General features: G+C 38.1%; 2 protein-coding genes across 4 annotated transcripts in view; one reads left to right on the plus strand and one right to left on the minus strand.

The window, feature by feature from the left end:
- Positions 1-12898, minus strand: part of gria4a (glutamate receptor, ionotropic, AMPA 4a) — an 877747-nt gene that overhangs the window by 332445 nt on the left and 532404 nt on the right. The gene's annotated exons all lie outside the window — the stretch shown is intronic.
- LOC147833767 (uncharacterized) lies at positions 947-12016 on the plus strand. 3 transcript variants are annotated; one of them, XR_015509945.1, is made up of 4 exons: positions 947-993; positions 3276-3392; positions 7482-9910; positions 10068-12016. XR_015509945.1 is itself a non-coding variant. In XM_087284780.1 (3 exons), the coding sequence occupies exons 2-3, from the start codon at positions 3293-3295 to the stop codon at positions 8159-8161; spliced, it is 780 nt and encodes a 259-aa protein (XP_087140906.1). In that variant the 5' UTR covers positions 947-993; positions 3276-3292; the 3' UTR covers positions 8162-12016. The 3 variants fall into 3 exon arrangements, 1 of the variants encoding a protein (XP_087140906.1); XR_015509944.1 differs by having other exon boundaries at positions 7482-9898; positions 10051-12016; XM_087284780.1 differs by having other exon boundaries at positions 7482-12016.

A 12898-nucleotide genomic window follows, 5' to 3' on the forward strand; every position in this document is an offset into this window, starting at 1 on the left:
CGATTAAAGTATTTTTTCTATTTATTTTTGAATAATAATAGCCCCTTTCACACAGTGATACCGGTAAATATCTGGAAAATTTCCGGAACGACTTTACTGGTATATTGAAAAAAGCGCTGTTCACACAGGCGAGGACGTTACGGAAATTTTCCGGAAAAGAGCATTCACACATCCATTCCAAAATACCGGTAAATTCTGACATCATTCACCACAAATGAGCTTTAAACGGCTGCGCTTGTATTTGTAAACATTTGACTAAATTACAAACTCTGTGGATGATCAATATTGTGAACAACCTTCGCAGGATCACTTTCGCATGTAGCGCTTATTATGGCAATCTTCCTTCTGCATTCACACAGCGCAGCATTCCAGCAAATTGCCGGTAATTTTACAACTTCTCTTTCCGGAAAATAGCCAGAACGAATTTACCGGTATTTTCAAAAAGGACCCGTTCACACATACAACCTTTCCGGAAAATTGCCGGCAATTTTCCGGAAAGGTCTGTATGTGTGAAAGGGGCTAATAATATATTAGTAAATTACCATGATGATTACCTTCGGCCCACAATTAAGTTTAGTTTTTGGCACTTCATAAACAAAAGTTTGGGCACCCCTGATCTAAACAGAAGTATTTTAAAAGTGCCTCAGTGTAATGTGTTTTTATGCCTTGGGGAAGGTTTTTAATGAGAAATGTGTTAGCAAAATCTTTAATAGACTTTTCTCCGCTGTAATATATTATTTTCCTATTTATATTTTCTGTGAAACACTAAGTATAGGGGTTGAATTGCTCCAGATACTATCTCGATAGGCATTTACTGACACAAAACCTTGCTGATTAAACTGAGGTGATAGTAATAACCGGGTTTAGACTTTGGAAGCTTTTCAGCGCCATCTAAAGGACGCTGCTGCTCCTCTGTGCGAAACGCGCATGCGCGGTGAGGAGGTTTACAACAGTTATGGATACATTTGCGGCAGCAACATAACAGCGTACATCGTAAGTGCAATATGTAAATATAACTAAAATCTATGTCTGTTTGTTGTTTCTTTTTGTTGAAATGTATTAGCAAGAACTACACTTTTATCTTCAAAGGATTATCACAAACGTATATTCATCGTATCAACTACATCCTTGCGTGTTTCTCTAATTTGTGTAACGTTAAGTGTTTAAGTAAAATTAGAGATTAAATGTACTATTTGTGGGGGTAAATTCGTGTTTTACTAAATTCATGTAATGTTAAACAAGTAGATTACGCTACGAGTAAGATAATGATGTAGCGTTTGATACCAATATTCTGACAAAAACACGATAGAGGTACAGTAGTTTTATATTCACACATTGGTTCAGTGACACTCTCTATATTGTTTACTATGATACTTTGAATATTCGGTCTGAAATCATGTCTAGGAATGACTTCAAAACAACATTAGCACTATTTAATTGACTAAACAATGCTGTACTTTGATAGTCATTGGCTGCTTATATGAATTCATTATTTAGAATATAGAAGTAAAGTTGGTTTTATATTCACACATTCAGACGTTTTCCTTGACAATGTAATTTAGGAAAAGTATTGTTTGCTAATACTAAATATAGAGGTAAAGTTGGTTTAATATTCACACATTGGTTCAGTGACACGCTGCCTATATTGTTTAGCATGTTACTTTGAATAATCGGTCTGAAATCATATCTAGCAATGACTTCAAAACAACATTAGCACTAATCAACAAAGACATTACTATAAAAAAATGAAGCTTGTGCATTTTAGACAATAATATTCTGACAATATTACAGTTGATTTGAATATTTTATCTCAAATGGTGTGAGAGTTTAATTGACTTTTACCATTTTACATTAAAAGATATTTTAAAAATATTATAAATTAAACAAAGTGCTTAATCCAAAAACTGAGTCTTGTGCAATAAGCAGGATGTTTTCCTGCCGGAACATTTTGGTACTGGTTTTATTGTATAATTTTATATGGTTGAATTATTTAATTCATTTCTATGGTAAATTTTTAATTGAATTTTTAATCAAGAAATAATGCCTTGTGCAACATAAAGCGGTGCCTATCCGATCTATTTTTGACTCTAATCATAACAGGAGCAAAGAATTTAATTATTTTGAAAACGAATGTCTAATAAATGTCAAACAAATTTTTTACCACGTTTTAAATGACTGTAAACAATGCTGTACTTTGATAGTCATTCATTATTCATTCATTATCTTGTCGGCTTAGTCCCTTTATTAATCTGGGGTCACCACAGCGGAATAAACCGCCAACTTATCCAGCAAGTTTTTACGCAGTGAATGCCCTTCCAGCCGCAACCCATCTCTGGGAAACATCCACACACAGACATTCACAAACATTTTAACCTACCCAATTCACCTGTAGCACATGTGTTTGGACTGTGGGGGAAACCGGAGCACCCGGAGGAAACCCATGCCAACACGGGGGTAACATGCAAACTCCACACAGAAACGCCAACTGAGCCGAGGCTCTAACCAGCAACCTTCTTGCTGTGAGGCGAAAGCACTACCTACTGCGCCACTGCTTCGCCCACTTTAATAGTCATTGGCTGCTAATATGATTTCATTATTTAGAGTATAGAAGTAAAGTTGGCTTTATATTCACACATTCAGACTTTCTCCTTGATAATATAATTTAGGAAAAGTATTGTTTGCTAATTCTTATTAATGAAATCATATTAGCAGCCAATGACTATCAAAGTACAACATTGATTACAGTCAATTAAATAGTGCTAATGTTGTTTTGAAGTCATTCCTAGATGTGATTTCAGACCGAATATTCAAAGTACCATGGTAAACAATATAGGCAGTGTCACTGAACAAATGTGTAGATAAAAAAAAAAACTTTACCTTTATATTTAGTATTAGCAAACAATACTTTTACTAAATCATATCGTCAAGGAGAAAGTCTGAATGTGTGAATATAAACCAGCTTTACTTCTATAAAAACAAGGTCTTTTTTTAATCCTGTAATAATATTTCATGCTATTTTCAAAGAATTCAATATGGTGTTTTGCTTTTTTTTATCATAAAGATGCTTTCAGCTCTGTATTTTCTTATTGACAATGATAGTAACAAGTAAATATATATTTTTATAATACATTATTATGTAATTTATAAGACATTCAACACAATGCATTAATTTATTATTTTATTTGGGTGGTTCATTCCACTGTGGCAACCCCTGAATAATAAGGGAACTAAGCTGTAGGAAAATGAATAAATTGTTTTTTATTTGACTTCTTCAGATGTTTTCCAAATCGACATGTGGCCCAGTGATCACAGCAAGAAATCTGCAGTAAATTCTGAAGGTATTTCCATCATGAAGATTAGAGGAGCGTCTAAACACACAGGAGATCATTCAGGTTGGTGTTTAATCCAGTGTCTTGATTTTTTTATTGTTGACCAATGACGCTTCTGTTTAACAGATTTAGATTAATTGTAATCAATTAGCACTGTAATTAGAATAAACAAAAGAGAATAACTTTTTAATCATAGTGTTGTTTTGACAGTGCCAGTGCTGTAGTTATAAACAAACTGATTGACAGAATTAAAGGGGTTACATCAAAAAATTATAACGATTTATATGAGTTAATAAAGCTGCACGAATCTGAGTAAAAAGATAATTTTTTTGCTTAGAATAATCATGTTTCTGTAGAACTTTTTTATTTTATTTATAATAAAAATTATCAATAAAATAATACTCTTTATTTTAGTTCAGGGAAATGTTATAAAAAGTGTAATGTGTAAGAAATAGGGTTGTAGGAATGGATTAAAGTCATAATTCGATATGTATTTCTATAGTGTCTTGTTGATATTGCTTGCTAAAAAAAATGTAAGAGTTTCAGAGTTTTAAATTTTACTGAAGACAATCACCTATTGCACCTTTAACTGTGCAGGACAAAATACTGGCTTCTGATGACACTTTCATGTCATGAAACAGGATGTTTTACGTGTCTACAACATATAAGGGAACAATCTAGTCTTCATTGATGCACTGTTTAACAGAACCCACTAGAAACTGTAAAACATTAAAACATTTTATTTTCAAGTTCTCACAATAGAAAACAAAAGAGTTAAAGCTTTAAAGGACTGGTTCACTCAAAAAAGAAACTCTGGCATAATTGTACATTTGTTCCAAACCTGTTTGTATTAACAGGTAACCACAATAATTCATTAGAATAGTGTAGGGCAGGGATGTCCAAACTCGATCCTGGAGGGCCGATGTCCTGGAGAGTTTAGCTCCAAATCTAATCAAACCTGCAAACCTGAAGCAGCTAACCAAGCTTACTAGATATATTAGATTAACTAGAAACTTCCTAGCAGGTGTGTTGAAGCAAGTTGGAGCTAAACTCAGCAGGACACCGGCCCTCCAGGACTGAGTTTAGACACCCCTGGTGTAGGGGCTACTTTTGCACCCAATACAGCATCAGTTTGTCTTAGGAATGACAGGTCCTGCACAGTGGCCAGAGAAATTTTGAGCCATTCCTCTTGCAGAATTGTGGCCAGGTCACTACATGATGCTGCTGAAGGAGAATATTTCCTGACTCTCTTTTCCAAAACACCCTAAACTGCTCAATAATGTTTAGATTGTAGACTTTACAGGCCTTGGGAGATGTTCAACTTCACTTTTATGTTCATCAAACCACTTAGTCAACAGTCTTGCTGTGTGTATCGGTGCATTATTATCCTGATATACCGCACTGCCTTTAGGATACAATGTTTGAACTATTTCTTCACATGGTCCTCCAGAATGGTTTGGTAGTCCTTGGCAGTGACATGCCCATTTAGCACAGGTGTTGGGCCCATAGGAAGTGCCATGATATTGCAGCCCCAACCGTCACTGATTCACCCCATGCTTCACTTTGGGCATGCAACAGACTGGGTGATGTGCTTTTTGGGGGCATCTTCACACTGTAACTGTCCCGGATGTGGTAAAGACAGTGAAGGTGGCTTCATCGAAGAACAATACAAGTTTCACATTGTCCACAACCCAAGATTTTCACTGCTGGCTCCATTGAAACGGATGTTTAGCATTGGCATGAGTGACCAAAGGTTTGGATGTAGCAGTCAGCCATATAATCTGAGCCAGTGGAGTCGGGCAGCTTTGGTTTCATGTTTTTTGGATACAATCTGGGTTAGCACCCAGACATCCCTTTCCCCTTGCATCCACAGTTACTCCTGTTGGATGTGGTTCGTTCTTCTTGCTGGTTTGCTGACATTACCTTGAATACTGTGGCTCTTGATGCATCACAAAGTCTTGCTGTCTTGATCGCAGATGTGCCAGAGAGATGCGCCCTAATGATTTGTCCTCTTTTGGACTCTGATATGTCACATAATGTTGTGTGCATTGCAATACTATAAGCAAAACTGCCATTACTCTGCGAGTTAAAGCTTCACACTCTGCTGTTGAATGTGCAGTCAAGGAAGATTGGCAACCAGGTTGTCAAATTTAGCCACGAAACTGCTGTCCAACCACTGTATGTGTGTCAATTGCTTTACAGCCTTCTCCAACATATCATGTGTGTTTATGAGTGAAAAAATAAACTCATAAACGTTTAGAAACACTTGATAGCAGGTCCGGATTTGCTAATCGGAAGGACCGGGAGAATTCCCGGTGGGCCGGTCCATTATTTTGTCCGCGAGGGCCGGTGTCCCTAGCTCCAGAATCTGTTGCTCTCAGCAGTCACACTTTTTAAATTAATTTATTTATTTACTTGACCACAGTCTTCTTATTCATTATTTTACCGCAATGATTTGATGATTTAATGATGATATAACTCAGATGAGTCACCTCTGAATGTACAGCCGTTGTGGTCCAGTGTTTAGCACGGTAGGTTATGATGCCACCGACCCGGGTTTGATCCTCGTCTGAGTTATTTATTTTTTTTATTTTTTTTGTTAAGACATAAAATACTGTTAGGGTTGTTGAACATTTAAAGTTCTAAAGCAGCTGTTTTCTCAACAACAACAAAAAAAGTCGTGATAGTGTAATTAGAAACTGAATTGGAAATGACCTTATTTTAATATAGTCAGTCGTGAACTGAGGTGGGCCGGTCTGACGCCTGTTTCACACCGCAAGCATCAGCGGCGCGTGAGCAGAGCGTGAGCAGCGCGTGTGTTTTCGGCGTCCATGTTAACAGATTAGAGCTTTCATACCGCACGCAGCAGCAGCGCGTCAGAGCGAGGCGTGAGCGTCGCCGAAGCAGCAGTGCAGCGATAGTTTCGGCGCTGGGTCTATTTTTGACGCGCTGCTCACGCTCAATTAAAGTGACAGTGCATTGATAATGACCAAAACTCATTGAATGACAGTAAAAAGTAGCAATTTTACCCAATAAATGCGTTAATAATGTCAAATGGTTTATATATAGTCATTCAAATTAACTTAAAACGATTTAAAACGGCACAAACATTTATTTAGGCCCGAACTACAAAACCAAATGTAAAACAATTTTAGTATCAGTTTTGCTTAAGTTGCACACTAGTGTTGTAGGAGAGGGTAAATGGAATATTTACGGGATTTGTAGTCCATGGCGAAGTGTATTGTGGGTAGTGTAGTTCGACACGCATGCTGGATGATGTGAGCTCGCTGTGTTCTGTGCAGCTGAGCAGAGGAAGAAAGTTTTAATCGGCTTTGTTTTATGTTCACTCGAGTTATTCCTACCGGGAGCTGTTTGCACAAATTGCACTGTGAATCTAACAACACGAAAATAAGTAAAAGAATGGCATGCATTGGTTACTTTTGTCCGTCTCATCCTCTGCACGAGCATGAATTAACGAGCTGTTTTTCTGCCGCTGGACATCACTGAAGCGGAGAAAGTAACACTAGTTTGATCATGTATAAATATCATTATAACTATATCGTATAAATATTATTATAACTAGGTCTACAGCAACCTGATAATAAAAAACAAATGACATGATATCACAGGCGATTGTCCTCTGACTAGACGCTTCTCATATAAGTTAGATTGAGAAGCATACATCACTATTTGATCTATAGAATTTGTAAAATAAACATTTGCCGGTTAAAGAAACAGCATAGGAGGGGCCTTGGTGCAGATGAAAAGTTTAAAAAGTGTATTTGTATATAGAGAGACATGGGTAACTAGATAGAATAGACAGAGATAGGTTGATCTCTGCAGCAGCTGCCGAAGAGCTGCGCGCTGCAGACGCAGCTGGTGTGAAAGGCAAACGCCTGCGTGCTGCTACTGCTCGACATACGCGCTGCTCACGCTCTGCTCACGCGCCGCTGACACTTGTGGTGTGAAACAGGCGTGAGGCTTGAAACTCCAGGGCTTAAAAGGAGTCCCACTCTGGCCCTGGTTGATAGTGAGTAAATTGTCATCTTTGGTACCTCAAACTTCAAAAGGTTGACCCTCACACAGTAAGCTGATCTCTGTAGATTTCTGCTGTTAAATCAGACTTCACTTCTGACTCGATTTTTATTTCAGATCAGATGGAGGAGAATGAGCAAAGAGAAGAACTGAAAGAAGAGGACGAGAAATGCGACTTCGAGACTCAAGGAGCAGAAACTAAACATCTGCACAGCTGTCCTCAGTGTGGAAAGAGTTTCGCAAGCAAAGGAAACCTGAACATGCACATAAAGACTCACTCTGGAAAGAAACCCTACATCTGCACTGAATGTGGAAAGAGTTTCACACGACTGGATAATTGCAAACAGCACCAGAAAACACACAATGAAGTGAGAGATCATGTGTGTTTGGAGTGTGGGAAGAGATTTAATCAAGCTGGCAATCTGAAAAGACACCAAAGGATTCACACTGGAGAGAAACCCTACAAGTGCTCACATTGTGAGAAGAGTTTCAGTCATTCGGGACACTTGAAATCACACGAGCGAGTTCACACTGGAGAAAAGCCGTATCACTGCACTCAGTGTGGAAAGAGCTTCAGATGTAGTTCTGGTCTCAGGTTACATCTAAATGTTCACACCGGAGAAAAACCATATAAGTGCTCGTATTGTGAGAAAAGTTTTGCTTGGTCTGTAAACCTGAAATCACACGAGCGCGTTCACACCGGAGAGAAGCCGTATTACTGTCCTCCATGTCAGAAGAGTTTCAGATGGTCACAAAATCTTTTCAAACACATGAAGAAATGTAAGTCGTCACAGTGAGGAGGGTTTAGCTTTCATTTCAAATTCATTCAAGAACATTAAGACGAGAAATCTGATCTCTGTTTATATATTTATTTTATTTTTTGATAATCATCATCATCAAGGGTGCTTTTTACACATAGAGATTTGTTTCGGAGCCTGTTTCATTCGCCCAGTTAGTGCGGTTCTTATAGACTTTTTTCTTGCAACGCAAAATGACCCATTATGGTTTGCGTGTATGCGCAAGGAGAATGCGAAGAACTTTCGGTCGGCAGCTGAAGCGTGTAAACAGTCACATTTGATCAGCTTTGAAACGATAGTTTTAATCTATTTTACCTGCTTTTATCATTTTTAAACTAATACTGTTGTCCATCCTCGCCATCTCCTGGACTGATCATTTAAAGAAATGCGATCTAATAGGATGGAAAACAGCTGCTGTGAGGCGTTTTCCCCTCGTTGTCAGACGGCATCTTTTGCAGTTTAAATGAAGCCTCGTCCTCGCTAAAGTCAACATTTTCTCTGTATTTCAAATACATAACCAGCCCAAACAAATGTAAATCACCAAAATGTTTGACACACACATGTAGCCTGTACTGTGCCACTGACACACTGATTTAATAACTGTGACAAAGTGAAAATATAGGCTAGTGTCATTTCGAAATGACAGAAAAACACAAACCGTGGTAAAAACAACACACGAAATAAAACACAAACGGCTCACGATAAGAATGAACAGCAAATCAGCCAGCAGAGGATCAATAACAGACTTTTATTGGTCATTTTTGTAAATTGCACGGCTTTCATACCTGTTAAGTTTCATGCCAGTACTCTGGTTTGCTCTCTCTCTCTCTGTGTGTGTGTTAAAGAGCCGCTGAGCTAACAGCTGACAGGCTGGGAACGCACACACACACACTGTATTTCTGACGGCAGACACGTGAACCAGGAGAACGTTTTTCTCGTATTTCTGACGCGCTTGAACCACATGTGACAGATTATAACGGCTTTAACAGACACATTTCTAAGTTGCGTGTCACAAAAACACTCTGTTATCCATTAAAAACGTCATTGAAACCCATTTTCAGAGCGCAAATTACCAGTTGTACACGCTGTAAACGGAAGTTTTTAGCATTCTACCGGAAGACGCTGGTCGCTATGGCGCCCTCCATGCAGCAGCCATGAAAAAGGTCTATAGCATATTTGAATCCAGCGATCGTATCTGTGCCAAATCAATCGGTCTGAGATCGCCTAAATGAGGTGGTCTCGGCTCGATTGAAACAAACTGGTAAACCGGTAAATATGCGTTTCATGACGAATTCGAAAGTGAAAGCATGCTGAGATACTACCAAGAGCTGTTTTTCCGATAAGAAAATTGACAGTAATTACCTTCTGATAACTTTTCCATATTTTAATCTTATAATATTTTGTATTCAGCCTATTGTTTAGTTCATTTCTGCACTGACACCTCAAAAGAAATATCAACATTGATCTGCTTCATGATCTGACTGCAGTCTCACTTCATCTGTCATCTCTCTCTATAATTTAAGCCTGTAATGCAGAATTCTAGCCAACGTTTCTTAATAAATTCATTTAATAGATCGATTTTTCCAAAACTTGACAACTCAAATGAGGCTCTGTATGTAAAAGTCTTACCCTTCTGATTTATATTTGCTGACGGTGTTTGTGGGTGTCAAAATTAAAGTGCACATGTTCATTACTTCATTACAATGATGATGAGCAATAAGACATTATAAATCAGGGGTCACCAAACTTGTTCCTGGAGGGCCGGTGTCCTGCAGATTTTAGCTCCAACCCTAATCAAACACACCTGAACAAGCTAATCAAGGTCTTACTAGGTATACTTGAAACATCCAGGCAGGTGTGTTGAGGTAAGTTGGAGCTAAATCCTGCAGGGACACCGGCCCTCCAGGACCAGGATTGGTGACCCCTGATTTATAATGTCTTATTGCTCATCATCATTGTTATGAAGTTTACGGCCCTTTGGCCGCCGGGAAGAAGGAGGCGGAGAACCGACGCAGTTTTAAAATATTTATTAATAACACTGACGGCAGCTCCTCACGGAGACTGCCGTCTAAACCAAAACAAACGGACGGCAGCTCCTCACGGAGACTGCAGTCAAACTGAAAGCAAAAGTAAAACAATATGTCCGGGCCCGGTCCTCTCTCGGCTTCCTCTGCCATCGGTCCTCCTTTTATGGTCCAGAGCTCCTTCAGTGGGATCAGAGGCAGGTGCGCACCGCAGGTGTATCCACTTACGCGGTGGCCTCACTCCGTTCCCACGGCTCTCGGCCACGCCCCCTCGTCACAATCATAAATTAAAATCCATCTGAGTCTGGAAATAAACCCTGAAATTCTGACCAATGTGAGGAGAGTTTACTCGCACATACTTTGCCGTGTGAAAGCGAACTGCACCAAAAACCATTTTATCAATTTTAATACTTTTCAGAACAAAACAATGCACCTATACATTGTGTGAAACGCACTCTGAAACAACACAAAAAACTCAGAAATGATAAGCGTTAAGCACATTCATCTTGTAGAAAGAAAATATCAAATGTTATAACGGTGTATTGTTTTATAATTCTGACTGGTTCATTCCATAATTAAGGAACAAACAACAAGCTTTGAGCTGATTGTGCATGAGCTTGTAGTTTGACAATAAAATAAAAACAAATGAACTGGAATTATGTGGTTGATTGTTTTCTATTTAGGCGACACAGTAGCTCAGTTGTTAGCACTGTTGCTCCGGTTTCCACCACAGTCCAAACACTTGCGCTATAGGTGAATTGAACAAACTAAATTGGCCGTAGTGTATGAGTGTGTGTGAATGTGTGTATGGGTGTTTTCCAGTGCTGGGTTGCTGCTGGAAGGGCATGTACTGTGTAAAACATGCTGGAAAAGTTGGCAGTTCATTCCACTGTGGAGACCACTGATGAATAAAGGGACTAAGCTGAAGGAAAATGAATGAGTGAAAGTTTTCTATTTACAAATTTGTTTTAAAACTGAAAGATAAATGAAGAGAAAACTTAATTGTTTAACAGCTCAGTTACACTTTATGTCCCTTTCATTTAATCCATTTGTCATGTTTAACTAAATAAGCAGACACATATGAGGCTATAACTATACAGATAATAAATATAATATAGTAATAGTAATAAATAGATGTTTGACTTTCAGTTTCATCATGTCTGACTATCTCTAGCTGAACTCAACAGTTTGTTATGCTGCTTGTAAGGCGTGAGATATCACAAATACTTTGATGTCTTTGACAATTCAAACATGAGCCAAAAACAGAGACAATTGGCTTCACAACCCAGCAGGTGGGAATGCGGGAAAGAACCAGTTCCACTGAAACTCGACTTCAACCATCTTACCTCACACATATGGTCATTTCAATGTCTAAATAACACAAGTGACTTTATCTATCATGTTTGATATCATTTGAAATGTCTCAGTGCGACTGGTACAATGGTCTCATTCACCCTGAAATAGACATAATCAAAACAATAAATATATAACTTCAGGCATCTTTTGAACCAGTGTGAAGGGTGTGACTTTCCCACAGGCAGCACTAATTGTCAATGCCTTTTGTTATGCACACACCCCTTTCCTTGAGGGAATTATTGGATTACTTAAGGTAAGGTTTGAGAAATGTTCGGCGCGATTCTGCTTACCCAGATCAGCCCGTAACATGGAGCATACACTCCGTGTTATGAATATTTGGAAGTCAGGAATGCATCTTTTCATCTTGGATTTGTCTTTGATAATTTGAAGTCTTGTATTGATTGTTTATGAATTGACTGAAGGAATTTGGCATAATACATAATACCTGACTAATAAATTGTTATGTTTTGAATTATTCAAACCTTGTGTTATTATCACTGATAAATGTTGTTGTCCATAGCACTACAAGCCCCTGTACAGGTTAGTAACGGACTAAAACATGTTAGACGGAGCAGCGTGGCATGCTATACAATGTTGGTAGAGATCCGACTAACACATTGGCATTAATTCAAGTATACTTAGACTGTAAAAGGCCAACTATTTAGAACAACAAAATATTGTTGAAACTAATTTAAATGTGGATATTTAGGCCTTCATCTACAAACTTATAATCCTGTGCGATTATTATTAAAATACTTTGTCTTGATTAAGTAGATAACAGATCTATGGGGACCACATAAAAAATCTCCTAAATTGAGTAAAGTAGGGTTCTGCCGTTTTAGGAGAGTGGTTAATCGCCTCTGTTTAATGACCAAGACTGACAAGCTTGTATTAAGAGATTGTATACCCGGCCGGTGCAAGACTCGGGATGCTATAGGAATCTGAGTAAATGAGAATAAGGTATAATAACAAACCAAAAGAATATTCAATCATAATCTAAAATAATGTGAAAGGAAACAAAATAATCTTCTCAATGTTTTATAATTGGAGTCAGATAAAACGAGGATAAATGTATTCAATTTCTAAACCACCTCATACTAAAATTGGAGTCAGATATGAGCTAAGTTTAATATAGATCAACATTGTGCACTGGAAAGACCGAACATGCAGTGAACCTTCATCCACCAGTGGATACCGTCATTGGACCAACTGGCTGGACCCTACACTGCTTTATATTGGTTTGGTTATATTGTTTTATAGTATTATTTTAGTTTAATCAACACTGATTTTCACAAACATGATCTCTTTTCTCCCGATCTCAGATAAATAAACATTTTAATGAGCAAACTATATAATA

The sequence above is a fragment of the Danio rerio genome, chromosome 15 (genome assembly GCF_052040795.2).
Source record: "Danio rerio strain M-AB ecotype USA chromosome 15, GRCz13ab, whole genome shotgun sequence".
In the NCBI taxonomy this organism is placed as follows: Eukaryota; Metazoa; Chordata; class Actinopteri; order Cypriniformes; family Danionidae; genus Danio; species Danio rerio.

Excerpts from the sequence above, each read along its gene's own strand:
- LOC147833767 (XM_087284780.1), top strand. The coding sequence starts at position 3,293 with ATGTGGCCCAGTGATCACAGCAAGAAATCTGCAGTAAATTCTGAAGGT. Across the intron at positions 3,393-7,481 it reads ACACACAGGAGATCATTCAG|ATCAGATGGAGGAGAATGAG; the intron begins GTTGGTGTTTAA and ends TTTTTATTTCAG.